General features: G+C 54.7%; 6 protein-coding genes across 6 annotated transcripts; 2 read left to right on the top strand and 4 right to left on the bottom strand.

Moving 5' to 3' along the window:
• Positions 1 to 883: 883 nt before the first annotated feature.
• Positions 884 to 2,422, bottom strand: SPBR_05881 (chitinase; the record flags this gene model as incomplete). Its single annotated transcript, XM_040764144.1, has 3 exons — positions 884 to 1,925; positions 2,035 to 2,121; positions 2,193 to 2,422. The coding sequence occupies 3 exons, from the start codon at positions 2,420 to 2,422 to the stop codon at positions 884 to 886; spliced, it is 1,359 nt and encodes a 452-aa protein (XP_040622229.1).
• A 2,142-nt stretch (positions 2,423 to 4,564) lies between these two features.
• On the top strand, positions 4,565 to 5,086 carry SPBR_06235 (AP-2 complex subunit sigma-1; the record flags this gene model as incomplete). The annotated part of the gene is made up of 2 exons (XM_040764497.1): positions 4,565 to 4,596; positions 4,687 to 5,086. The coding sequence occupies 2 exons, from the start codon at positions 4,565 to 4,567 to the stop codon at positions 5,084 to 5,086; spliced, it is 432 nt and encodes a 143-aa protein (XP_040622228.1).
• A 352-nt stretch (positions 5,087 to 5,438) lies between these two features.
• Positions 5,439 to 6,569, bottom strand: SPBR_06024 (uncharacterized protein; the record flags this gene model as incomplete). The annotated part of the gene is made up of 2 exons (XM_040764286.1): positions 5,439 to 6,470; positions 6,549 to 6,569. The coding sequence occupies 2 exons, from the start codon at positions 6,567 to 6,569 to the stop codon at positions 5,439 to 5,441; spliced, it is 1,053 nt and encodes a 350-aa protein (XP_040622227.1).
• Positions 6,570 to 8,082: 1,513 nt separating this feature from the next.
• On the top strand, positions 8,083 to 10,338 carry SPBR_05675 (uncharacterized protein; the record flags this gene model as incomplete). The annotated part of the gene is made up of 2 exons (XM_040763938.1): positions 8,083 to 8,414; positions 8,475 to 10,338. 2 exons carry the CDS (start codon positions 8,083 to 8,085, stop codon positions 10,336 to 10,338), a joined length of 2,196 nt encoding a protein of 731 aa, XP_040622226.1.
• A 267-nt stretch (positions 10,339 to 10,605) lies between these two features.
• Positions 10,606 to 11,580, bottom strand: SPBR_06088 (otu domain containing protein 6b; the record flags this gene model as incomplete). Its single annotated transcript, XM_040764350.1, has 1 exon — positions 10,606 to 11,580. The coding sequence occupies one exon, from the start codon at positions 11,578 to 11,580 to the stop codon at positions 10,606 to 10,608; it is 975 nt and encodes a 324-aa protein (XP_040622225.1).
• A 718-nt stretch (positions 11,581 to 12,298) lies between these two features.
• Positions 12,299 to 16,672, bottom strand: SPBR_05496 (nuclear migration protein; the record flags this gene model as incomplete). The annotated part of the gene is made up of 1 exon (XM_040763760.1): positions 12,299 to 16,672. One exon carries the CDS (start codon positions 16,670 to 16,672, stop codon positions 12,299 to 12,301), a length of 4,374 nt encoding a protein of 1,457 aa, XP_040622224.1.
• Positions 16,673 to 25,807: the final 9,135 nt, after the last annotated feature.

Genomic DNA, 25,807 nt, shown 5'->3' with positions numbered 1-25,807 from the left:
TGCTTCCTCGTGTCGCCCCGATGGATTTGGATCGCAATTACAACAGTACACGGCGCCACGTCGCAATGCGCAAAATGGAGGCCCGGTAGTAATACAAGCGGTAGAAATAGAGAAAATATAACCAAAAAGAACGTCCAAGAATGCACCAAAAACGACCGAACGAATACTGATAGAGGAGGCCGGGGACGGGCGTGGGTGTTGTCGCGATGCCGGCGAGCCAGGAAGGGAGCTGTGGTGACGGTTTGCGGAGGAGATGTCGTAGACTGGCGACAGACGGTTGGTGGAGCGTGGGGAAGTGAACCTTGCGGGCGTGTCCGTATTACCTAATCGAATCACGTGCAAGTCGACTAGGAGTTCAATACAGTGTGCATACAGTGTAAGTATTATTGTCATGTTGTCGCACGGTATTGTCTCAATTCTCCGACCGGCTATGTTCGACGTACAGTGCCTCAATCATTACATGGTATTACATATGCGTAAGTTTCTTTTGATTTTTATTGGGACTCATAGGGACAAATTATACTTTATACATAAGGATAGCTATATAGATATGTTGCCAAAGCAAAGGCGTGGCTCGTAACCGCCGGAAAAAAGGACGTGGGAATAAAGACAACGGCCTGTGAAATATCCAACAGACGGGGAATCGAAACGAGAAACTAAATCGGAGAGAAAGCAAAGGGAAATAAATAGAGAAGAAGAAAACATCCGCAAGTCATAATGGTACCTAGGACTGAACGTGAAGCGTCCTTCTAAAATTCATGAGGCAGTCTCATCGAAGCCTGGACAAAATATGCGTAACAAAAGGAGGGTTGTTTGGAATTTCAACTTGAAATCGAAGGAACAAAAGAAAGCTTGTGGGACAAGAGCATAGGGGAACATTTTCTTAGAACACGGCTGTCCCTTGCCGGATGTTTGTGTACCTGCTCGTCGGGAAACTGAGGAGGTTTTGGCCCCCGGCAGGCTGGGCAAACTGCTTGGCAAACAGGCCGACCAGGCTGCGTTCGTTGTCGGCGTCCCCGCTAGCTTCCCAGAAAAAGACCCCGCCGAGTCCGTTCTTCTGAATGTACTGCGCCTTGTGGTAGGCCGACTCCGGGCTGTCGTAGCTAATGAGCTCTTGCGTGGACTCGTCATAGCTGTACGCTCCCACGGCCGTCTCGTCAAACTTTTCGTCCGCCCCCGGCCGCGGCAGGCTCTTGTAGGACCACACACCCTGTCCCAAGTTGCCGCTGCCGACACCCGAGTACGAGTCGCCGAGGCCACCGGTGGCATCAAATGAGCGCCCGTACAGCGGCAGGCCGAGGTTTATCTTGTGCGCGGCGACGCCGTGGCTGCGGTAGTATGACAGGGCGGTGTCGGTGTTGACAACCGTGGAGTGGGCCACGCCGGGGTTGGCATAGACGTTCGCCTGGTGGCTCGCGGTGGTACCCCAGCTGCCGGCGTAGTCGTAGGCCATAAGATTCCACGAATCCAGGTACGTGTTCATGCCCGCAATGTCCATGGCCTGGTAGTGGTCGGTGCCGGCGGGGCTGGCAAACGAGAGGAGGAAGTGGTAGCCCGGGGCATATGTCGCTGCATAGGCGTCAAACGCGTCACGGGTGGCTTTGAGCAGGAGGACGGCATTCGCCTTGTCTTCTGAAGTCGCAATATATTCCCAGTCGATGTCGGCGCCGTCAAATCCCCAATCTGTCACAAGCTGCACCGTCGTGTTGGCAAACTGCTTCCGGGTGGCGGCCGTCGATGCGGCGGCCGAAAATACGTCGCCCTGGCCGTAGCCGCCGATGGACAGCAGCACCTTGAGATGGCGGTTCGCCTTCTTCAGAGTGTTGAACTGCTGGACGTAACCACCTGCAGCAGCACTGCCTACTCCTCTGACCGAGTCTGACGACCACGTCGAGCCAACATCTGTGGCTTCACTGCCGGAGGACCTGAGTAGTTGTTAGAGTGACTAGTCTTGACGCCTTTTTTTTTAAAAAAAAAAAAAAAAAAATTAAAGAAGAAGAAAGAAAGAACTCATGTTCTGTTGAATGCACTCACACTGTGCCATCGGAGGCAATACTGGCAAAGGCATATAAGACATGGGAGATCTTGTTGACCGGAAGCTGGTTTGGCTGGATCTCGCCGCTGAAGTATTGTTAGCAGATGCTACAGGAACTGTATGAAGGAGAGAAGCTCAATCTAAAAAGTAAACAAACCCATTTGAAAAGTACAGGGAAGACGTAAAGCCACCGCTGGAACCACCACCAACGGGAACGGCAGTGCTGCTGGGGATCGATCCTGTGCCTGATAAGCTGGGCACCGTTGCGTTGGGCCAAGAGCTGGGTGATGGGCTCAGAACGACGTCCCTGTCCTTGACATATGCGGGAGCGGCCGCCACCTGCGTTGCCAGAAGCCAAGAGATGGTTGCAACGGAGAGAGACTTCATGGCTGTGCAAGCGAGTCTTGTTGAGTTGGTGTAAGCCAAATATACTGTAAGCGCTGTAAGTCGGATATAAACACCAAAAAAAAAAAAAGAAGACGATGACGAAAATGGCAATTTCAAAATTATTGATATGACACTTAAAGAAAGCAAGAGAAGATGAAGATAGAGAAAAAAAAAAAAACGAAGAGCTTTGAATGAGCATTCGATTTATAAATACAAATTATGCCAATGTGTACGTCGGGAGGTCCTGGTGAGGGTTGTCAAGGAATGTAAATCAGTGGATCTCCCGCGATGTTAGCCACTTGGACGCTTGGCCGAAGATAATCGACCAGAGAGGCTGAACAGAAAAAAAGAGCAGCGCAACGAACGAAATGGCCTGAATAGTACCGCAGTCTAAAAAAAAGAAAAGAAAAGAAAAGGGAAGGCGTAGCGAAGAAGAAAATCATGAGAAAAGAGACAAAAAACGAAAGATCAAAATTTTACATGATACTCGGAAGCTCTCCGCTGTATACATGTTTTTGTGGAACTGGTGATGGTCGACATGAGCAAAAGTCATGCAACGGAGTATGGAAAAGAGCGGAGGTCGGAAATAATACAGCATATAGACAAGCAGAAACAGAAAAAACAGGTAACAGCTGTTTTGAGACCCATTTTGCTTCGCTCAGGGGCCGCTTGCTTGTTGATTTCGCGGCGTGCAATTGATTGCTTGCCTTTAGCCGCATGTCATGCCTGCCAGACTCCCGGAGCAAACGCAAGCGGGCGAAGGTGTTCAGGACAAATATCTGTGCAGCATTTATTAATCAAATAAAAACACAACCCAACTTTTGAGCATATAATACCATCAACGTCGGAGATGAAACGTTTGGTTGGTTGTTGCGGTTCAGCAAGGCTTGGATTTAGAGATGAGACAAAGTCACGGGACCCTTGCCGATCAATTCTTCATCACGGCCAGTACAGATACTGCCAAACAGGAAGATCCGAGACTGGAAAATGGATGGCAGGTGAATTCCTGGGCGGCTGTTCACTTGATCGGCCGGGCGAGGTCGGCCAATCGACGCCGGAGGTCGCATTGTTCGAAGGTGCTGGCAACCGGCGAGGCTGTGAACATCACAGGAAGCGCGGAAAGATCATCTTCAATGAGAGGTCGGTCATGCCATTTGTAGAGCGCCCCCCTATAGTCAGAACCAGTTAATACGGCCCGAGTGGGATCGCAGATTCGCGAGGCGAGGCGGTTCTCTTCTTGGCCCCTCACGACAGGTAGCCCACACCCTGGCGCAGTTTGAGTTCAAATGTCATTGTACAATTTCGGAATGAAGGGAAGAACAAGCAAATGAACTGTCAAGGGAAAGTATAATCATAGCTCCCAATAACATGCTGTAGGGCCGTGACTGCGCGATGATCGTCTGGCAGAAGCGCCGGCGCCACACATGCTTTGATGCCGCTGATGGCGATGGGACCTGGATTCTGTGTTTAACATAGTACTAAGAGGCACATCCTGGATACTAGGAAGCGGAAGATAATGAAGCTTAGTATGCGACGAGTCGTTGAGAGAGAAGAATAGATGAAGTCAACAAAAGATGGTCCCTGGGAACACAACATCCAAAAAAGGGAACTGGAAACCTTGGTCATTCGGATGCTCTTGCTACTCTATTCGTCGTTTCGGCGGGAAGGCGCGAATGGCTAGGCCGACAGTCTCTCTCAAGGAAGGCGCGGCTGCGGTTACATAATTTCTTGGGGACCTTTTGCTCGCGCGGCGATAGTGCTGACCCGCTATTTCTGCCGCTGGCTTACGCCGTGTGCTTCTTCCGTGTCCCCCTTTCTTTCGTCACCGCTTATTTTCCACAAGGGTTCAGGCCAACGCCATCTTGCACAGCTCCCGTCAGACGTGCACACCCCGGCGACGATCGTAGAGCATTCTCCTTTCCCACGGACCAAACCGACGACCCATCCGACGACCAACGCGACAAAACGCCCGACTGCCGCTCCCTTTTCTAACATACCACAATCAATCGCAGTCTCGTCTCTGCTCGAGGGTCGGTCTGTAGAACGGCACACCCCGACCGCATTCTCTTTCTCGTCGCCCCTCCCCGTCCTTCTCGCCCTCCTCACGTGGCCGGCCGCCCCGCCCGTCGCCCGGCGCCCGACATGCTGTCCTTTATCCTCATCCAGAACCGGCAGTGAGTCTCGGCTATGATGGACGTTGCAGCTTTGTCGAGACGCTGGATCACGCGGAAGAACTAACCACTCCCACACGTTCACGTTTCCAGAGGCAAGACACGGCTGGCAAAATGGTACGTGCCGTACACCGACGACGAGAAGATCAAACTTAAGGGCGAGGTCCACCGTCTCGTGGCGCCGCGCGACCAAAAGTACCAGAGCAACTTTGTCGAGTTCCGCAACCACAAGGTTGTCTACCGGCGGTACGCGGGCCTCTTCTTTTGCGCCTGCGTCGACACCAACGACAACGAGCTGGCGTATCTCGAGGCGATCCACTTCTTTGTCGAGGTGCTCGACGCCTTCTTCGGCAACGTGTGCGAGCTCGACCTGGTCTTCAACTTTTACAAGGTGTACGCGATCCTCGACGAGGTGTTTCTGGCGGGCGAGATTGAGGAGACGAGCAAGCAGGTAGTGCTCACGCGGTTGGAGCACCTGGACAAGCTGGAGTGACGCAAGTGACGCGGGTGCAAGGGAGAGGCATGCAACAGAGAATACGCGGGGGGGAAGGTGGGTGACACGAGCAGTGGTATAACGGGCATACGACACGGCGTTTTTGGGTTCACTTGTTCGATCTTCTTTTGGCAGGCGTTCTTGGACAGGGCCAGTCCTCCCTTTGTCGGACATATCAATACAGACGTTGCTGGCGAAGCATTGTGTACTACGTGGAATGACATGAAAGACAACTCGTAACTGGCTATGAGGGGCAGATGCATGCGACGCGCGAGGAACAGGACTGACATGGAAAAAAAAGAAACAAAACGCTGTACATAAAAACGAACTCCAGCGCTCCGACCATCGCCTTCTATGACCGCTTCAGTTCGGCAAACCGCCTCGCCAGGTCGTCGTCCACCGTGTCCTTTTTCTTGGCTACGAATTTCCGGGCGCCCGGGTCTGCAAAGGATGGCCTTGGCGCTGGTTTTGCGGCTGCTTGTGCTGGGCTGCGCTTGGCGGCCGTCGGCGACACGGGAGGCTTCAGCTCCTGCGAGTCGAGCGTGACTTTGGGGTGGATGTTGTCGGTGGAGGGCGTGGGCGGGTTGACCTGCAGCGGCAGCGGCGGAGACTCGGAGACGTCGTTGGTGGGCGGCGTTGCCCGTGTCAGCTCCTCCTGTGTCTTGGCTTGCTTGGCCGACGTTGGCGCCGTCGTACCGGGGGGCTTGCCTGGCGTCGACGGAAGTGTGAGGTCCCCACCGCCCCCACCAGCACCACTGCCGCCGCCGTCGTCGTCTCCTTTCTCGTCGTGTGCTGCGGTGCCAACGATGACGGCGTCGTCATCGCCGCCGTCGTCGAGCAGGCTCGGCGGCTCGCCCAGATCCACGTCGCCGCCCGCCCGCCGTGGCCACTGCACACCATACGCGCGGGCAATTTCTTCCAGGTAGCCGTTGACGAGCTCATCCGGCGGTGGCACCACGCTCAGCTTGCGCACGACCTTGGGCGACACTTTGCTGTCTGTGTTCTCCATGGCGGCCAGGACAAACTCCTTGCCGTAGCGCTCGCCCAGCAGCTGGCGCACGACCTGCAGCTCCTTAATCTCGGTCTTGGGCGCCGCGTAAATGATACTCTTGACGGCCTCCTCGAGGCCCGGGTCGCAGGTGTGGCTGTCGAGCAGGCCGGCGCGGGCGATGAGCAGCTCGCAGTACAGCTCGAGGATCTCGTGCAGCTCGGAGGTGATGTCGGAGCGGATAATGTTCTCGACGCGGATGCGGGCGGAGTCTTCCTTGCCCGCGTCGAGCAGCTGGGCCATGTTGCGACGGGCCACCTTGGCGAGGGCCTCGTCGCGCTGCTGCACCATGCGCAAGCGCGCAATGGAGAGCTTGAGCTGGACCTTGATCTTGGTCTGGGCTTGTTAGAGAGCAATCAAGAGTAGGGGGAGGGAGGGGGAGTAGGGCAAAGAAATCGAGCCGCTTGAGCTTACAACAAGATTTGCTGGCGGCATGGTGGCGGTTTGGAGGCCACAAGAGTGTGAGAGAGAGTCAGAGAGGGGCAGAAAGGGCGTCTCGCGGGAGACACGGAGGTCAAGCTGATCGTCGTCGATGAAAGCGTGTAGATGTGTCGTGACAGAGGTCAAGAGAAGGCTAGAGACTACGTCGTAGGAATTAATTACTCCCGTAGATGAGTTGCGAATATGGGCTGCGGGGCGATAACACAGCGCATTTAGTGGCCATGCCGCAAATATGACGCTGTGTCCCCCACAGCTGGCAGGCGCAGGCAGAACCAATGCGGGAGGCGCGGGGTATCGTCCTAGAGCTCTGTTGCCTGCAGGCGCGAGGAAGGTGCAGCTGGCGTCTAGGCCAGGCCTAACTGGTCCAGGCTCTGGAACCATTTCGGCCGCTTTTGTATGTGGAACAGTGCCGAGAGTGCGTACTACTTAGATGAGGAACAAAGAACAAGACAGTTCGAGAGCACATCAACACGTCGCGGTAGAAAGATCTCACATTCTGCAACGGGACTTCTCTCATATGTGGATCCATTTGTTCTCGAGCGCGTCCAATAGCAGTACACTGAGGCGATCTCTGGAAAACGTCCGACATGCTCGACCTGTTCCCGTGTATGATTGGACTTGTGACATTCCTGCCCATGCCACGGCTACGAAGCTTTGTTGTTGTCTGATACTAGTGACCTTTCCAGGCCTTTGAGAGCTGATTTGGTAAGATATTGTGTCTCGGGCGCCGAGATGAAAAGACGCCGTCCCAGTGTAGCTCGCTTACAGATGCTCGTACAGCTTATCGGATAGCTGCTGGTTCCCGACGGGACGGTAACACCGCCGAGTTGGGCATGACGACGAAGAACGAAGCGAATTCATGTTGTCAAAGGTACAGTTTTCTGTATCTCATAGAAAATAGCTGTCTTAGGAGGAAAGGGAGTAGCTGTCCGATGTCGGCTCAGATGAAGAAGCACAGGACCGCAGAGTGATGGATCGTGCCTTCCCGATCTGGCATATGTCTGTCCGCTGCTTCCGTCCCATCAACACGACGAGTCGCGTCGTGCGACTGCCCTCGCTGCTTTTTTTGTTCCCGCCGGGGCAGGAGCCGTGTCTGTGTCTTCGCGCATTGCACGGTGCACCTTCCATCTTGTGCTCTGCAGTATTGTTTTGTTTTCTGTCTCGTCTCTTCTTCCTTCTTTTCTCTTTTCTCTTTTCTCTTCTCTCTCGTCTCTTGTTTTCTCTTTCTTTTCAACTCTGCTGTTCTATTTCTCCCGTCAAACAGCTATCTATTTTCGCCTTTCCATCGCGTCGCCATCTGTGACGTACATGTCCTTGTCGTTGGGTTGTCTTGCTTTCGGATTCAGCCTTGCGTTGTGATTCATTTCGTTCTTTTTGTCTCCCCTTGCCCTCTCATTATCACGAAATACTTTGCCGCAAAGCCAAGGCATCAACTTGTCCCACGATTTGTGATATACAAAACTTGGTCGCTTTCAAGCTGTCGAGACTAGGGCCACCAATGGGCAAGATGGGCAAGATGGGTATGGCCCGGTCGTGGACCGTCTTCTCACGGCCCCGCAAGACCCTGTATCTCGTTCTCTCCCTGATTCTGGTCTACGGGTTGGTGGTCTCATGGAGAAACGCTTGGAGCCTCGCGTTGGTGCTGCGAAAGACCGACATCGTCACGGACGGCCGGGTAATTGGTGTGGTGCTGCGACTGAGCGGCGTCGAGATCAAACAGTTGGGCGAGGAAGGGTTTGACGAAAACCAGCTGCCCTTTGACGATGTGAATATTACGCAACGAAAGAGCGATGACGAGATCCGGAGAGAGTTTGACACGGAGTTCGAAGAGACGGGAAAGTAAGTGAACGGGGACGCGGAGAGGTGGTTGTTGGTGTGAGCAGGCGACTGACGAGACAGACACCCCGGAGCAGGAAAGTTCTACGGCGGCACGCTGTCGAATCTCGCAGCCCCAGCAAATGCCAAGAAGACTAAAATCGCCGTTAAGCTCACAAAGTGGAAGACGGCACCGAGCTTCAGCACCGAGCGCCCGTTCAAGATGGATCCCTACCCAAACTACAACTCGTGGTCATGGCGGCGGTCGGGCAAGGCGCGTTATGTACCTTGCAAAGGTCCGCTAGGCCGGTCTGTCGCGGACGTGTCTGCTTTTGTAGGACTTCCTGACGGGTTTCCTTCGCCCAGTATCGGAAGCTACGACGTGTTCGCCATTGACCAGCATCTGTGCTACGAACGAGACACCCGGCTGGGCATCTACGCTCTGGCCGATGGCACGCGCGACGAGATCGACTGGGGAGACGTGCAAATGGACTGCGTCGACCGGAACCAGGCACGCTTCGACCTCGTGGGCCCGCCCAACGACCTGGTGACGACTGTGTACGGCGAGATTCCTGCCGTGGACACCGGCGTCTCGACGGAGCGTCACAAGCTTCGCCGACGGACGCCAACTGTCGATGCACTGGATGAAGAAACCAACAACGAAAATGGCCAACGGAGGTCGCTGACCGAGGCTGTACACGAACAGCGGACGGCCATCCTACTGCGGTCGTATACGGGCAAGAAATACACGGAAAACGACCGATATATCATCCGTGCGCTCGTCGCGGAGCTGAGCCTGCGATCGGGCGGTGAGTACCAGGTATTTCTCCTTGTGCATGTCAAGGACGAGGGTGTCAACCTGTGGGACAACCAGACGTACGAAACGTATCTGCAGGAGTCCGTGCCCAAGGAGTTCCTGGGTATGACGCTGCTGTGGAACGACGATTTTGTGCAGGAAACGTACCCCAAACTCGAAAAGGGTTACGAGGCAAGCGTGCACAATGCGCAGTGGCTCTCGGTGCAAAAATTCATGCAGGAGTTCCGCGAATTTGCGTTCGTCTGGAACTGGGAGATGGACGCGCGCATCACGGGTCACGCCTACGACATGCTTGAGAAACTCGGGCAGTTTTCCAAGCGCCAGCCTCGTCGGGGCCTGTGGGAGCGCAACGAGCGGTACTACATTCCCGGCTACCACGGCGTCTACGACACAGACTTCCGGCTATCCGTCGAGGCCATGTCGAAGAAGAGTGCCGTATGGGGCCCTCCACCGGACACGCCGTTCATCAACCCTATCGGCCCACGACCACCCACCACCGCGCCTCACGATGACAAGTTTAAATGGGGTGTCGGAGAAGATGCCGACCTCATCACACTGTCGCCTTTGTTCGACCCCAAGGGCAGTGGCTGGGTGCTCGGCGACCAAGTATGGTCGTACGACGACGTAAACCACACCTCCGAGTCTCTGCCGCGACGCGGTGCCATTGTGACGCAGTGCCGTCTGTCGCGGCGACTCCTCGATATCATGCATGTTGAAAACCTGCGCGGGAACCACGTCGGGTCCGAGATGGCGCCCGGCACGGTGGCTCTGCTACATGGCCTCAAGGCGGTCTATGCGCCCATGCCCATTTTCATGGACCGGCCATGGGCGCCCGAGCGGCTTGCGCGCTGGTTCAACAACGGCCCGCGCGGCGGTTCTTCCGGTGGGCCCGACAGTGCCATGGGCTGGGGACGGGAAGGGCGGTTCCGCGGCAGCACTTGGTACTACCGCGCCGACCCACCGCAGCGACTGTACAGCAACTGGGTGGGTTACGAGGACAACGGAGTTGGAGGCCTGGAGTGGGAGATGGCGCATGGACGGCCGTGTCTGCCGGCAATGTTTTTGCACCCGGTCAAGGATGTGGTGCCGACAAGTCCGGGCTACGGCAGCGAGTCGAGGTTGCCATACTGAGGACAGGACCAAGGGTGCCCCATTCAGAGAGAACGGAATAACTGCCACGGTGGCATGGTGTGATGATGCATGCTTTAGACGGGACGGCATAGTCACGGTTGTTCTTGCTTACTTTATGCACTGTTTTGTCTTTGTCATGTATGTCATTTGTATCGAATTCAAAAGTGGTGCCGCAACGCCAGCGATCTCTGTATGGATGAGCCACATGGTGGCCCGGTGTATGTGAAGGAGAAAATGGGTGAGAAACGGAAGAAAGGTGCTGTCCACCTATGCCGCCGCTTTGGCCCGCAACGAGTTGTAGTGCTCGCCCAGGCCGAAGCCGTGGCGGTAGTACACCAGCCACAGCGTCGGCCGCTCGTCGTGGCCTCCGCCTCCAGCACCAGCCGGCGTGATCAGCTCGCTGCGCCCGTCGTGCAGCACCTGGATGTTGACATCGTACGCGCTCGCCAGCGCCGACAGCTCCAGCTGCCCGCCCCACTCGGCCGTGTCACGGATCTGCGCAATGTGCGTGTCCAGGTCGGTCCCGTCCTCGGCCGCCAGCAAGAACGGCGCAAAGTCGTCCGGGTGCGCCTCCATGTACCGCGCCGCCGCGTGCCGCACCGCCCGAAACGCATCCAGCGCCTCATCCTGCGCCGTCTGCCGCACGGGCCTGCCGACGCCCTCCATCTGGTCGGCAACGGCCGAGAACAGGCAGTGTCCGTCGGGGCGGATCGGGTGCTCGACGCGGCCCGCCTTGGCAATGAGGGGCGCCATGGTCGCGCGCTCGGCCGCGGCGTGGTCGACCATGTGGCTGGCCTCGTCGGCCGCCTGGGCTGCCGCCTCGTCCTGTTCAGCGGCGCGGCGCGCCAGCCGCTCCTTTTGGCGGTTGCGTCTTTTGGGTTGCTGCTGCTGTTGTTGTTGTTGAGCTGGTTGTGGTTGCTCGTGTGGTGTTGCACCGTCCCCTATCGTCGTGTCGGCAAGCTGTGTCGTGACAGAATCGACAGGGGCCTCGCCGCTTTGTGTCGTGCCGTCCTCGCCCGCATCGTCCTCCCCATCCGCCACCCCCTTGTCGCCGCCGCCGTCCGCTGCCGCCTGCAGCTCGGCCTGGTGCCTCTCGCGCATCGCGTGCTCGAGCGCCGCGCACTCGTCGTTGACGCCCTTGCGGGTCTTCTTGGTGGCGTTCTTCTTCTTGTTGGTGATGCGGCCCTGCAGGTCGCGCAGCTCACGCCGGTGGCGTGCCTGGATCTCGTCGATCGACTCCATGGAGCGCGTGTGTGTGCGGTTGCAAGAGAAAGAGGTATATGAGATGTCGCAAGAGGCTGTGAGGTGACTGAAAATGTCTAAATAGTGGCTTACAGGCTTTTCGTGGGGCAGCTTAACGGTAAAGCCGCCCGAAAAAGGAAGTTGGGCGCAGAGCCGAGTGGGGCTTTGCTGTCCCCCCAAACGTTCGACATCAGATCTAGGAAATCAAAGCATGTCCACCACATCACACATTGCATCTTCGCGCAAGTCATGGTGAAGAACCACCGATGTGATTTCTGTCAAACGACACCTATGTACGGGGTACCAAATTGGGAGAATAATCTGTAAGCCCTAACTAATAAAGGTCCTGTTGCCTTGAGAAGCCCGGAGAAAAAAACGAACTAAAGGAAATCTGAATCTGATGCGCAAGAAACCATTCAGAAGGTTAAAAAGGAATGTAGGCTCGTCGCACCGCATTGCTGCGCGTGCACACAACACGTCTGTCAATTGTAGCGTCTGAACGCTTCTAGTCCCTTTTGTGAACCGTATAATATCCCGCCAGCGGCACTTTGAATTGCCTGCAAAACCCCCCCGATTTGAAGAATCGCAGAAAGGAAACAAAATAAACGAAACAGAAAAGACCAAGACAAGACGCAGAGGAAAGTGGAAAGGATATAATGAGAGGCAAGATATGAAACATGTAAAACGCATCGCAAAAAAAGACGGCAGTAGGATCGGTCTAGAATCCCTTGAATGGGTCGTCACGGAAGTAGTCCTCCTCCGTGCCTGCGCGGCTGGCCGCGTAAAAGTCGTCCGTGCCACGCGTTGTCCGCGAGTTGTAGCTGTCACGCTGCTCACGGTGACGGCTGCGGCTCGCGCGCCGTCTCATCTCCTTGCTCCGACGGCGCGCCCGGTAGCGCATTTCCTCTTGCTCGTCGGGGAATTCGTCGAACTGGGACAGAGCGAGGGGGCTAATAAACGCTTCCATCCGGACGGTACCAATCGCGTCAAAGAAGTTGTTCATGACCGCGCCGCTGGGCCGCGACGACGCTTCAGACGTGCGCTGCGAGCCAGCGCCGCCCGAAATGCCCCACGACGACGCTTGCGACTGCGAGATGTCCGAGTTGGCCGCCGTGCTGTTGCTCGACGCATGGTAGTAGCTGCTGCTGCTACCCGCCGGCCCAGAGAAGCCGCGGAACGACAAAGGAGGCGGCACGTGTCCGCCCGTGTTGCTGCGCTTGCGGCCGTGCACCATCACCTGGCTCGACCGGTCGTGGAACCGCGCAATCACTGGTGGCTCGGCCGTATCGCGCGAGGTGTCCCGCTGGTGGATGGAAGACGTGGCTGCCACAGACGGCGCCGATGTATATGTCACAGACGGCGCCGACGTATACGACTCGGCCGGCCGGTAGCTTGGAATGCTCGGCGGTGCGGAGTCTGTGTGCGAGGAAGTCATGCTCATCGGCGGCAGTGGAGGCGGCACAGTCACGGAGGATCCAGACGCCGTGCTCAAGACGGCTGTTTTGTTCTTGGTGAGTCGGATGGAGTCGCGAATTCCGCCTTTGCGGAGCTTGCTGGTTCGCGACGAAAGCTCAAAGTCTGGCAACGCCTTGGGTAGGGGAGGCGGCGCTGTAATGTTTTCGGGAATAGCCTGTTGTGAGTGGGCAAGGAAAGAGAGCGATGTGAGCCATAGGTAGTGGCGTTCGGGTGTTGTTGCCGTGAATTTGAGCGCTCTCTGCGGCGTGAGAATGAGAATCGAGCGGTTGAAGAGCTGGCTGCAGCCCTTGGGAGGCAGGTTGTCGTCCTTGACATCCAGCACGGACTGGATAGTCAGCTTGCGGCCCGACTTGCCCATCAGCGTACTGTTGCTGGAAGGCTGTTTGCTGCTCCACAGAATGGCACGCTCGTATGGTGCCAGCCAAACCCAGCGCTTGTGGCGGTCGTTGCTGCTGTCGTCACGGCCAGCAGTCTCGGCGGCACCGAATGACTTCCGGCGACGGACATACTTGTACATCCACTCGCCCACCATGGTCTGCGCAATGGCATCCACAACGCCAGTCGCCTGGTTCGAGCTATTGACGGAGCCAACGTTGGTCTGATCCGTAATAGCTGTGTTAATGGACGCCTGGTGCTGGTGTTGCGGCTTGTAGCGCGAGCCCGTCGAGGATCCGAATCTCGGCGCCGTGATGTCATTGGTCGGCAGCGGGGGCAGTCCAGGGCTCTCGGGTTCATCGTCCGCCGAGAAGGGTCCTTGCTGCAACGGCGGCGACCGGCTACCACCACGTCGGTTCCGTGGCTTGACAGGAATGGCGGCCGCGGACCGCACCTTGCGGATGCTGTTGGCCCGGTAGTGAGTCCGGCTACCGCCGCGACGGTGCCAAGCATCGCCCCGCGTCGGGCTTCTCTGGCCATCACTAGGCGCACTGACACTGGTGGGGGGCTTGCGGGAGCTTGCGCGAGTAGGAATCGGGAACGGCGGATCGCGAGGTTCCGGGAGGCTGGGGCTGCGTGACCGGCCTTGGTGCGTGGCGATGCCATTCTGGATCATGGCCGCCTTGCGCATTACGCCCGGTCTGTTGCCAGAAGGGCCGAGAACAGAGCCATTGCCCTTTTCAAAGGACAGCTGCGACGACCGCACGGATGTCCTCCGTCCAGTGGTGATCTCGCGGCTGTCCTTGGTGACGTCGGCCATGGTATACTTGCTGTATGTCTCAATGCCGGCTAGGTTGCCCAGCATGCGCACAGAGTTGCGCACAGAGCTCCGGCGTGAGAGGTACTCGGGAGAAGCCGTTTCACTAAGTGCACCCGAGTTGCGTTTGCTGGTACTACGCGACGAGCTGCCTGCCTTCGGCTTCGGTGCAGAGAGCGCCGTGCGATACTCGGAATCACTCATATCGGCATCAGCAAACTCGTCAACCTCATCCGAGCTGCCACCGTCAAATCCAGCAAACAGACTGCTAATGCGATGAGGACGACGCATTGGCGCTTTCTGGTTTGACAACGGACCGTCGTCATTGTTGCCAGGGTAGGCATCGTGCGTTTCCTCGGAGCCAAAAGCAGTGGGAGCAGGAGCCGGAGGCGAGGATGGTGGCTCACTCGGGGTGCCCGACCTCGAGACGAGTCTACGAGGGTTGCGGGGTGGCAAGGCGTTTGGAGCGGGCACAAAGTGCTGCTTGCTGAGGTCATCAACAGCAGCGGCAACAGGGTCTGAAATAATGGCCGCAGGAGACGACGGTCGAGATGTGATGGCAGATGGGTGTAGGTGAGCCGGCAAGCGATCAAGGCGCTTGTCAACACGAATCTCATCAGTCTGTACAGAGATAGACTTCGATGGCACAGGGCGTGAAATGATTTCAACCTGGCAGCCGAAGTCCTTGACGAGGGGAGGTAGACGCGGCTCACGGGGAGTCGTGGGCCGGCTTGTTGGCGGGTGGATGCTGATGCTTGGAATCAGCATCTGCGAAAGGGGAACAAGGCCACCTTGTGACTCGGCCACGGGCGAGGCAGGAGGCGTAAGAGGATCTGTTTGGGTCTCACTCGACACCATAGGAGGTGCAACTGGCTTCGGAGCAACGAGAGATGCACGCTTGATCTCCTTCTCAAATGAAGGCGATTTGGGCGTCTTCGGGGGGCTCAGGGGCTCATCCGCCATTGTCTGTGAGCCCACAGACACCATGAGGTTGCTTCCCATCACGACAGGGTCGATCGTCAGTGGGCGAGCAATGTGCACCCGCTTGCGTCGCTGGTTTGCCTCAATTTCACCGGTGCTGTCAATCGACTCTTGATGCGAAGAACGATCGGCACGTGCGGGAATGGGCGGCGGTGCTGTCTGCGGCTGGTGCAGCTCCACAACCGGCACGGGCTCTGGCTGAGCAGCCTGCGGTGCCGTCTTGGGCGACGGTGGTGGCGAGTACTGGCAGGCCGAGTCTGTGTATTCCACCTTTGGAGCCACTGGCGCAGGCGGTGACGGAGATTGCTCCTCATCGCCCTCTTCAATTGTGACACCCTCCAGGCGCTCCAGGACCGACTGGTTCAGGAAGCGGCCCCGGGCTACACTGCCAGGACGGCGAAGGCTCTCATTGCTTTGCTGGCGTCTGTGCGACCGAGAAACAGTGCTATCGCGACTGTGGCTGCGGCCATGCAGACGGTAGGACAAGGCGCTCTCGCGGCCGCCGTGGTCGGTCTCGTCGGTCTCATCGCCGTCAAAGTTGAGCTCGTCGGCAAGGGAGTTGCCATTGGGCTTACTGGGAACCACGGAAAAGCGAATGCTATTTGTCATGCTCATCGTCCGAACACTGGCGGCATCGTTGTCCTTCCCAGCAGTGGTAGCATCCTCCAGTTCTTCGCCGTCCACAGCGTGGCCATTCATTCCATTGACCTGGGCGGCATGGTACGCAGCCACTTCTTCGAGGACCGTCTTCAGGCGAGTATCGGCAACATGGAGCTTGCGCTCATATTTGCGCTTCTCTTCCTCCCACGCCTCTTTGTCCTTCGCCCATTGATCATGGGTTCGTTGTAAATCCTCCTCGTGGTGGCGAAGCCGCTTTTGGGTCTGGTCAAGTCGCTTCTTGGTCTCGCCAGCGGTCTCAACAGCCTCTTCCCGTTCCCGGGCCAGTTCGCCGAGGGCAGACGAAGTACCGCCCTCCAGAAGAGCCAGCTGGCGCTTCAGCGAGCGGTTTTCCTTTGCCGTCCCTAGAGCCGTCGCTTCTAGAGACTCGTGTTCCTGCTTTGTTGCGTGCAGTGTTGTCTCAAGGCTCTCAATGATCTTCATTTTCTCTTCTTGGTCACGGCGGAGGTTGAGAATTTCAGACACCAAGTTGGCGTGGAGGGTCGGCGTGAAACGGCGAGGATCAAAAATGCTGATGGACTCATCCGTAGCTAGATCTTTGGATGACCGTTTTGAGCTTCGGTCGGTTTTATCCGTTTTGTCTGTGTTCGGTATCGGGGGCGGCGAGATGCCCTTTCGTGGCGGCGTTACCGAGCGTCGTGACCGTCTCGAGGTCCGTGATGGTGTCCGGTATGGCGTATCTGTCGGTGTCGGTAGGGCCGCGGCCGCGGCGACGTACGGCCCGTCCATCTCGTCTTCGGTCTCCCACACACCCATGCTAGGCATTTCTTTTTGAAATTGTGAATGTGCCGTCGACAGGCAATGATGTCCAATAGTCCCCTATGAGGCAAGCACGGGCCTGTTCATATCGAGAGAACCTGAAATCGAGCCGAGTTGTGGAAGAGGCAAAAAAGCTTTCCCAAAGAAAAATAATGTCGCAAGTTTTCGGTATGATCTTTGAGCTCCGACGAGAAGAGCCTCGCCTCGGACAGTTGATTCTTGGGATCCGAATTTGCAACAATTCTGTCACGAAGAGTTACAATCACCTGTAGGTTTAAGCGGATCTTGTTAGTGACACCACGAGCCACTTCAAGTAAGAGATCGTGCTCGAAAAGACGCGTTGATTGTGCACGCACAATTGAAACTGAATTGGCAGTAGGGACAAAAACGCAGACAGAAAAAAGAAACGAAATCCTGCACAGATCGAGGGGGAATCGTAAACTTCAGCGACCCAATTCAAAGATGGTCCCGTTAGCAGGGGTCCCCCTTCTTGCTTTGCGTAGTGATGCTTGCTGCATTCGGGTGTAATATAGCAAGGGGAATCATAATACATGCAAGTGTGAAATAGGGGAGGTGGCTTGTAATCGTAATCGATAATCCAAGCCGCTCCAATTAAACACCAACTCACCTTTCGCAAGCAGTTTCTTGCGGGAAAAAAGAAACAAAAAAGACACAACTGCACTAGGCACGTTGGTCAAGTCAACATTCAGCAAGGCGAATTGTCGAGATGTCGCGATGGGATGAAATTGACAGTTGCGAGACCGTTCAAATAGCTCGCAGGATGTATAAAAAGAGATTTAAGAAGAAAGACAAATGAATGGTTTCTTCCGTCGGTCTGCTCTAAGAAGGGGCCAGAGTTAGCCGCCAATGAACTCGGAGAGCAGCTCTAGAATGTTGTATGAAACGGCACACGCGGCTGGTATGGTTCGTTCGAAGATATAGTGCTTGGGATAAAGAGTCGTCTGGCGAGTATAATTATATTACGTACCTTTGTCGTGGAGCAGGAGCTACAGTGGTCGAATACACGATGTTTATTATGTGAGCAACGGTGAGTATTGAGTTCGTCCAGGTGTCCCCGGAAGCAACGAATGCTGAACAAATGATGCAACACGGTCAATGGGGCGAGAGATCAAAACAAGGCGTGCGGCAGAGAGCAAGAAGAGCGATCACAACCGTGAGACGTGAAGTCGTCGTGTTGGTTCGTCCAGTGTAGCGGAAGGCGTCCGTTTGTCGGCGTGAGGTCGTTAGCGGCGGCCACTTTCGTTTAGAAGGCTTTTGTTGTTGTGTTCGGGGACTAGAAGACGTTCGCCGAGTCTTGCTCTGGAGTATCGGAAAACAAAAGCGCAATGCTGGCAGGAAGACGAAGTGACGACAAAGTAAAAACGACAGGACGAGTGCTCGCTCGGCTGTTCGAACCAAAGAATGGGGGCGAGGGGAGAGAAAGGCAACGCCGTGGGAGACAAAGTCGAAGGGGAAGCAAAACGACGATGCGTGAAAAGAGAAGAAAAGGGGAGAAGACAAGAAAATGCGTACAAAACAAAATGGGTCAGGTAGGAACGTGAACAGACAGGTGGACTAAGAAACTCGAGGAAGCGAGAGAAAACCGCAATCTATCGGCTGCTCGCTCTGCGACCTCTTGTCGCTCAAGATTAAGCTCCCGGAACACAACACTAACCCGAAGAGTGTCTCTGGTGAAGTGGCCCAGGCTTTTTCCGGCAGGGGTGCGATTGGGGGAAAAGCGAGCTGGGCCTGAGGAAAGAGAGGAGAGTGAGGAGAGTGAGGAGAGAAAACAAGTGACCCAAGAAAATATGCAAAATGGCAACTGAGAAAAGGCGGCCCCTGACTGGCTTTGATATGCTCCACCGAACCATCACGGACCAGCTGGGAGGGACTTGACCTCGGGGAACGATGTGATGTAGTGGCGTCGGCGTGTGGGTTCGTGCCTCTTCCCTGTCGCTTTTTTGTCAGACAATTTGGTGCTGCATCTGGTCTGGATGAGGTCGTCGTATCGTGCAGGCCGTTGGAGGGAATGGGTGGTGAGCAAAAACGGCTTTCCGGGGGGTCTCAGAAAGGGGGTGTGGGGGCGTGTGTGGACGCGGAAGTGGTAGCTGTCGCCGAGAAGATTGACGGGGGGGGGGGGCATGCGGGCCAGAAAGAGGAAATGGAAGGGGGAGGAGGCGGCCAGGGGTGCCGCTGCAAGACGATATCGACTGGCTGTTGGGGGCTGTGGGACGCGACACAGAAGCAGCAATACACAGTAAACAAAAAGGAGTGACCAGAAGTGGTGAGATGAGGATGAAAGAGGCGAGGCTGGCCAAGGTTTGGCCAACCACAAAAGGTCGAGATGGAAGGAGATGTCACAATTGCAGGGAAGGAGCAAGCCACAAAAAGACACTGGCAGCAGAGCAGGGAGTCGCGATCAGGAAGGTGCAGTCTGACAAAAACGCATGAGGAGATATCACAGTAATTCGTAGTGACGGACCAATACACCACAGTGAAAAGGGACGGCGGAAGGAGCGACGAGCCACGGTCTGTGCGGAACCACGGCCGTTGAATTTTGTGCTTTCTTTTTGCAGCATAGTTGTCCATTGTCTTCCCACTCTGTGCGTAGCTTGCCGGGTTCTTGCCTGGATTTATTCAGAGCAGGCAAGCGATGTTTTCTTGTCCAGGGCAAGTACGACCAGCTACAATTGTACTGCACCATGTTACCGGCGGCTTGTTCCTGTCCCAGGAAGGCGCGACGCTTGTGCAAGAGAGAGGGCAAAAGCCCGGCCCTTGCGCCTGCCACGGTCTCGCAGCTCTTGGGCCAGCGGGCACTTGTCCATACGCCCACAAAAGACGCACACAAAGCGCCATGCACACTGCAAAGCTAAGATGCTGCTTCGCAGCAGCTGACCCGCTCCGTTAGTGACGACCGACAGCTTGGATACTTTTGCTGTGAGAGCTGTGATGCGAGAGCCAGACTGTCACTGCGACTCGGAATCTCTGACAGAAAAGGACTGGACTGGCGCAGTGCTGATCACAGTGGAGAGCCACCCGCTGAAATGGCCATATCGAGTTAGTGATTGGCACAGTTTCCTCCCAAGCGAGGTCGTTCGTTCCTTCCCTGCCACTGTGAGCCATTTGCGTTTCCTTTTTCGTCGCGCTGTTCGATCTTGGACTTCCTTTTGCCTTTGATCCGTTGCGTCGCTCTTGCCTTGCACTAATATGTATGTTTGTACCATTCGTATTAAGTCCAACGATACGAAACTGCGCTCCCTTGCTTTGCAATGCAACTTCCCCGGTGTAATACTCCATATGAGTGCGGAGTCGCTATCCCATGCCGGCAGGTGCAGTCGATGCCTGCGCAAGCGTCCTCTTGCCCTGCCGTATATGGCAATCAGGGGGGTTGTTTGGCAAGTCAAAGTCACCCCACGAGCAGCAGAGCTGGTAAGCTTGCGTTTGGCGTTCCTTCTTATTTTTATTTTTATTATTATTATTATTATTATTATTTTGAAATTTGTATTTCTTTAGTGGAAGGATTCAACATGGGGGAAGGTGCTCCAAGCAGCCACTGCGTTGGGTCTTGCACCACCCAACTCACATCATCCCGGGCTCCAAATTAGATCAGTCGTCACTGTTTCCAGCTCGCTAGTGTGGCCGGCTCATCGTTTAGTGCATTTAGTTTCGGTCGCCCGCAAAGGGGCGGCCTCGGGCAGGGCCAACCCGCCGTGGCTTGTTCGACGGCGGTTGATAGCGTGTCTTCAGGGTTGTTGTTCTTTTTTTCTGGCGCGGGTTGTGCCTTTTTCTCGATTTTTTTGTCCCTTTATTTCTTTGTTACAGCAGGCACTTATGCACTAATCGTGATTAGGATGGAATAATTCGACATTTTCCGTAAAAAGTACGACAATAAAATAAAAGGGGAGCAAATGGTGCCCGCTAAGCCGAATTGGGAACAAGCGTCGGAGTGTGATTTGTGCTGAAACATTGGAAGGCAGGAACGACCAACAAACGCGGCCAAAAAGCTGGCCAACAAGAACCACAAAACGGGAAGGACCGACCAAGACCAAGTGGACGACAATATGGAGAATGGCAGAGGAAAGAGCGAGAAAGGTCAAGGAAGACGACAGAAAGTGCAAGAGGTGCAATTTCATTGCCGTCGATCATTTAAAAAAAGCTCCCGGCCGGGCAAGCTGGGAAGCAACGTCGAACAGGAAAGAGCTAGATTCCCAGTGTTATGTTCAGGAACGCATGTCCAAACAAGACATGAACGAAATAAAAACCAGCAGAGTGGCACAGTGCCGTTCTTTGTGGATAATTACGAAAGTTGTCCAGAAAGGCTAGGCGAGGGGGCCGAGCGTTCGCTGCGTGTTCTCCTGCCAGGTCTTAATACTCCGTACCTCCGTACAGCGTACGACATCGATACAGCGCTCATGCAGACAGGCAAGTTTCTTTACTCTTGTCTCTCTCGCTTTATTCCATCTCAAGTGTCAGCAAAGCATCTTGTCGACTAATGTGGGGCAAGACCACATGAAGAAAAGAAAGCAAAAAAGGAACACTGGCTGTGTAAACAGAAACCCTGCATCTGGAGTCAAACGAGACACAAGAAAAAGAAATACGAGTGTGATGAGAAAAGCGTCGGTCAACCTGGAGAAAATACCACCCTACCATTGTGGCTCGTCCCATTTACTGATACCACCGGCAGCGACCACGCCTCTTGCGTTCAAGACTCCTTCCTCTCTTTTTCACATGAGTACGACGCATGTCCGTCGTCAGACGTACTTATTGTGGAATCCCGCGTCTTGGGTTCCGCGTCGGTGAAAGTACATGTACAGTCTCATCAACCCAACCACGTTCTCGCCCAGGTATTTCGCACTCAGGCCTTTCCTTGCATTTTTATTCCCGAGCATCTGGGGTGGATGATCGTCAGTGGACAGAGCCTGCTGTGGCCATCCGTCGAATCCGCCCAACCCCTGCAAAATATGGCTCGGGACCTGGGCCCTTGTAGCGAGGTCGCTGTTTCAAAACGGCCATCCCCCTATCATTCTGGGCATGGGCCAGTCAAGAACTTCTGCCAGGATCCCTGCCCTATCACATTTTGCCGTTTTGGCACTCTTCTACGGAGTAAGCTGTCAAAGTGCCTCGAAAGGCCACAATCACAAGCCCGACTTCATGCTGGTCAGATACCATGCATGTGGCCCACTCCTTTGTGCTGAGAACAGCGTGTGCAGCACTGGACACGCTAAATCCTGCTGTCGATCTTTCCCTTCTCCCCGTCCAGCACCTTGCCATTCTCCATTTTTAACTATCAAGGCGTATCTGCATGCAACATCGACTCACCTATTTCGGGTACCCGAAATTGCGCTCTCGTCTCCCTTTTCCAGTCACTTTTTCGAAATAGAAGCAGCGGCCGTTAAAGAAAGAGGGAACAGACAAACAAATCCATTCTCAGGGGGGATTTCGAGGAGCATAGTAAGATATTCCCTGGAAGAAGAAATATTCCGCTGGAATACGTTGGATTCTGCAGCAGCGTTATGTTGTTTACTTCAAGGGGTGGCTCTCCAAACTAAACAGAGATAAAGAAAGAAGCCAATTTTGCACAACCACGTTTGTTCGCACTCGTGGCGCTGCTTATGACTACCGAGTTTTCTTGACTTGGCAGTCTTGCACTACTTACATCATTCTGCTTCGATCGACGGCTCCATTGATGTCCTCGCAGCTCCCATCGTGTTAGTCCACGCTGTTGGATGCAGTGTGTTCGTTATGCCTGCAGCAATGCAGCAAGGGAACAAGGACGATGGGGGCATGCATACCATTCTCAACGCTCACAACCACAGTGGACACCTACTGGGGCAATGCAGCCAACGGATCAATCATTGTCATACCCAGCCGGGTATGGACGCCGCACATACGTCGTAAACAAGTTTAACATATGGCCAGGTCATACCGTGTTACTGCAGGTCCCCAAATGCCGGAAGGTGGAACCTCCCAGCCAGATGGATAAACTCTGTTTCCTCTCGCTGCGACACAAAAAGTATATGAGAAGACAAATACAAACAATATGGCCCGACAGTCAGTACGAGAAAATGATGAGCAGAGAAGATGAAGGAAGCAAGAAAAGAGGACCCACCCTGTCACGATGTCGGTGCATCCAGATTCGCACACCATGCACGTCTACGGGACCACCTGCGCGTGTTTGCAGGAGTTCGTTGCGACGTGGAACGTTTGGAGGACATTGTGGTCTTCCATGTCGCGTGGCTGCGCACATTATGAACATGGCGTGAATCCAGGTTGAGCACCTGTGCAGCAAAGCCAGCGGACGAAGTCCGCGTCCGACGCAAGCATCTGTGCATTTCTCTCCACGAGTCGTTTTGTGGTTCTCAAGCAAGGATTTGCCGCCACAGTTTTCATGGAATCCAAGACACGACCAGGTCCATACGCCCGAATGGTTATCCGAGGTGAAATGCCAACCAGGTCCGTTGGACTGCGATATACAAAGCACACGAGTACGACGCAGAGGCACCGGGAGCGCGTACAAAATTAGACTTACGAACAACATCGCCACGAGCACAGAGCAGAAGGAAGTGAAGGGTCGTCGTTCCTGTCGCGTGTCTTTGAAGGGGGGGAAAAAGAAGAAAGAAAAAAAAAAAAAAAAAAAAAAAAAAAAAAAAAAAAAAAAAGGAAAAAGGAACTCGGCTTGGTAAGAAAAATGAAACTGCACACAAAAAAAAAACACAAGCTCACATCTCCCGTCTTTGAGGCACACAAGCCAAAAAGAGAAGCTCAAGCTCTTTAGCGTCTTTTGCAAACTTACGAATTATGAGGACGCGAGATGAGCCGACGCGATTGCAACACCACTCTGTACCTGGATTTTGCCGATTTCCGGGCGAATCACAGTACACGAAACACTGGCTCCAAACACGCTCAAGGTGAGCAGCCTGCGCCAAGGTACGCAGCAAAATTGCTCACCGAACGAGTGTCATTCAACTACTTCGTATTCAGCAATTGGTTTCTCGCTGTTTCTCACCATGCGAGTACTTTATTTTCATTTTTTGTTTCTTTCACGAAACCGCCACCGGAGGACAGAAGCTCGGCTATGCCACAAGGTCGCGTACTTTTCGCGACGTTGTATTCGCTCTGTGTGCAACGATCAGAGTCTTATCCTGTGTCCCCCTGCTCCGCACGGGCTTTTCGCAACTCGCCTATCCACATCCTACAACGAATTACGTCGGCGGTTTGTCATTTCTTACTCTTTTCTTTTGAAAAGTGGGACGCGGTGAACAAGGCCACCCGTCGCCAGTGTTGTTTCTTGTCCCATTTTATTTTCTTTTGTGACGAGATAGGGCGCTGTCTCGTGCAAGAAAATGGAGCGAGACGAGGGGTCAAATTTCATGTACAGATGCAGGTGAAAGTACGAAATACATACAACAGGGTCCTGCAGGGTTGGACAAGGTTCAGACCTGAAGAAGACGGGACTATGTGATGGAAAGAAATTCGCGGAACGACACGGGGAAAAAAAAAAAAAAAAAAAAAAAAAAAAAAAAAAAAACCAAAGGGCGAGGCCAAAAAACAAAGCATCCACGCACGCACAGCCTCCCAGTACCACAGTTTGCCTTGTTCTGGCAACCAAGCACAGAAGTAGGAAAACGAAGACAGTACGGGAGGGGAGGAGGACCAAGGAGTTTCTCGCCCTTTTGTCATCGCACAGCGTGCGTTATTTTCGTTCGCATGGGATGCTGCCCACCGGTTCGTGATTCTTGGTCGTTGGGACCTTGCCGCTTCCCACGCGCAGCCTCCTTTCATTACGGGAAGTGTCTGTTGGGTGTTGGGACGAGGTTTTTTATTCTGTCGCGGCCACAAACATGGCTTTACCAGACGAGGCTTGAGGTACGATTTCTGGACGAACCCGTCCGAGACATGGATGGGGGGTTCAACGAGCAGACGGCGTCGCCTGGAAAACCGACAACCAGCAAAAGGAGAGAATGGATCTGCCTACATCTCGCTTCGATGTTGGTTCCCAATCTTTGTCTTCTTGTCTTTGCTCCCTTGCATCTTGTCTCCGATGCTTTGTTTTTGTGACCCGTTGTGTCTGTCGTGTTTATGCCCGCGATTCGCTCTCCCTTGCCGCCTCTGATTCTGTCTTCGGTCACGGACTGGTTCGTTGTTGTTTGTTTTTCAGCTTGGTTCAGATCTGGATCGCCAAGGTGTCACCGCCCGCGCGCCTCCCTCGTTTCCTATTTGATAAGCTTGTGCACGGTGTGGATTGCCTCGCGAGTTTGTGTCTCCTGTGTGTTACCTTCTGCTTATGCCCGTCCGCCGAAAAAAATTTTTTCTTTCCATCGCATTGCCAGCCGTTGCCAGCCGGTGCCAGGCATGGATACCACAGGGAGAGGTTGGTCAGAAAGAGGGCCGAGTGGTCGGACAGATCGAAGCAGGCCACCAGCCAAGCAAGGAGCCAAAACGAATGGCAATGCTTTGCAGGATTTAAAGTGCCTTCAGGTACTGCCAAAAAGCGCAAGATGCACAGCGAAACTAAAATGTCTGAGACATTGAGACAGAGATCCCCGTTTGACAACAGTGTCTTCCGCTAAGAAACGGGCGTGGAGCGTCACAGTCGGCCCAGCGAACATGCATGTCTCAGTGCCGCCTTCTTTTTGATTTTTTGCCTGGTCCTCAGCGCAAAGACAGAAAAGGAGGTCGGGCGAGCCAGCAAAAACGGGCAAACAAAGCAACAAAGGTGCATGAAGCCAACATGATCGACATCGCTGCGTGTCCGCGATGGTCGAGCTTTTCCTATTGCTTCTCTAGCTTCCATTTTTCCTCTTCCCCCTCTTTCCCTTGCCGCATCGCGGGCCGTCCTAGTCTTGTGGGGTTCGGTTTGACAAGGAGCATCACCAACACCAATGAATCAGGCGGAGAAGTCCGCCAGTGGCGTTCTTGTCGCTCTTTCGTCGTTGTCGTTGTCGGTCTGCCGTTCTGTCAATCCTGTTTCTCGTCTCTTGTCGCTCTCTTCCACCCCTTACTTGAACATGGTGAAGAGGAGGTGTATGGAGACACAGCCGACGACGACCATCGTAGCGAGTGGCCTCGTCTTCTCTGGCGTGGTCAATGGGACTGGAAGAGGAAGAGCAGACTAGAGGAAATGGAATAAGGGACGAACGA

Source organism: Sporothrix brasiliensis (assembly GCF_000820605.1).
Source record: "Sporothrix brasiliensis 5110 chromosome Unknown Cont15, whole genome shotgun sequence".
NCBI classification, from domain to species: Eukaryota; Fungi; Ascomycota; class Sordariomycetes; order Ophiostomatales; family Ophiostomataceae; genus Sporothrix; species Sporothrix brasiliensis.
The sequence above is the reverse complement of the archived record's forward strand: the minus strand, read 5'-3'. Positions and strand labels throughout refer to the sequence as shown.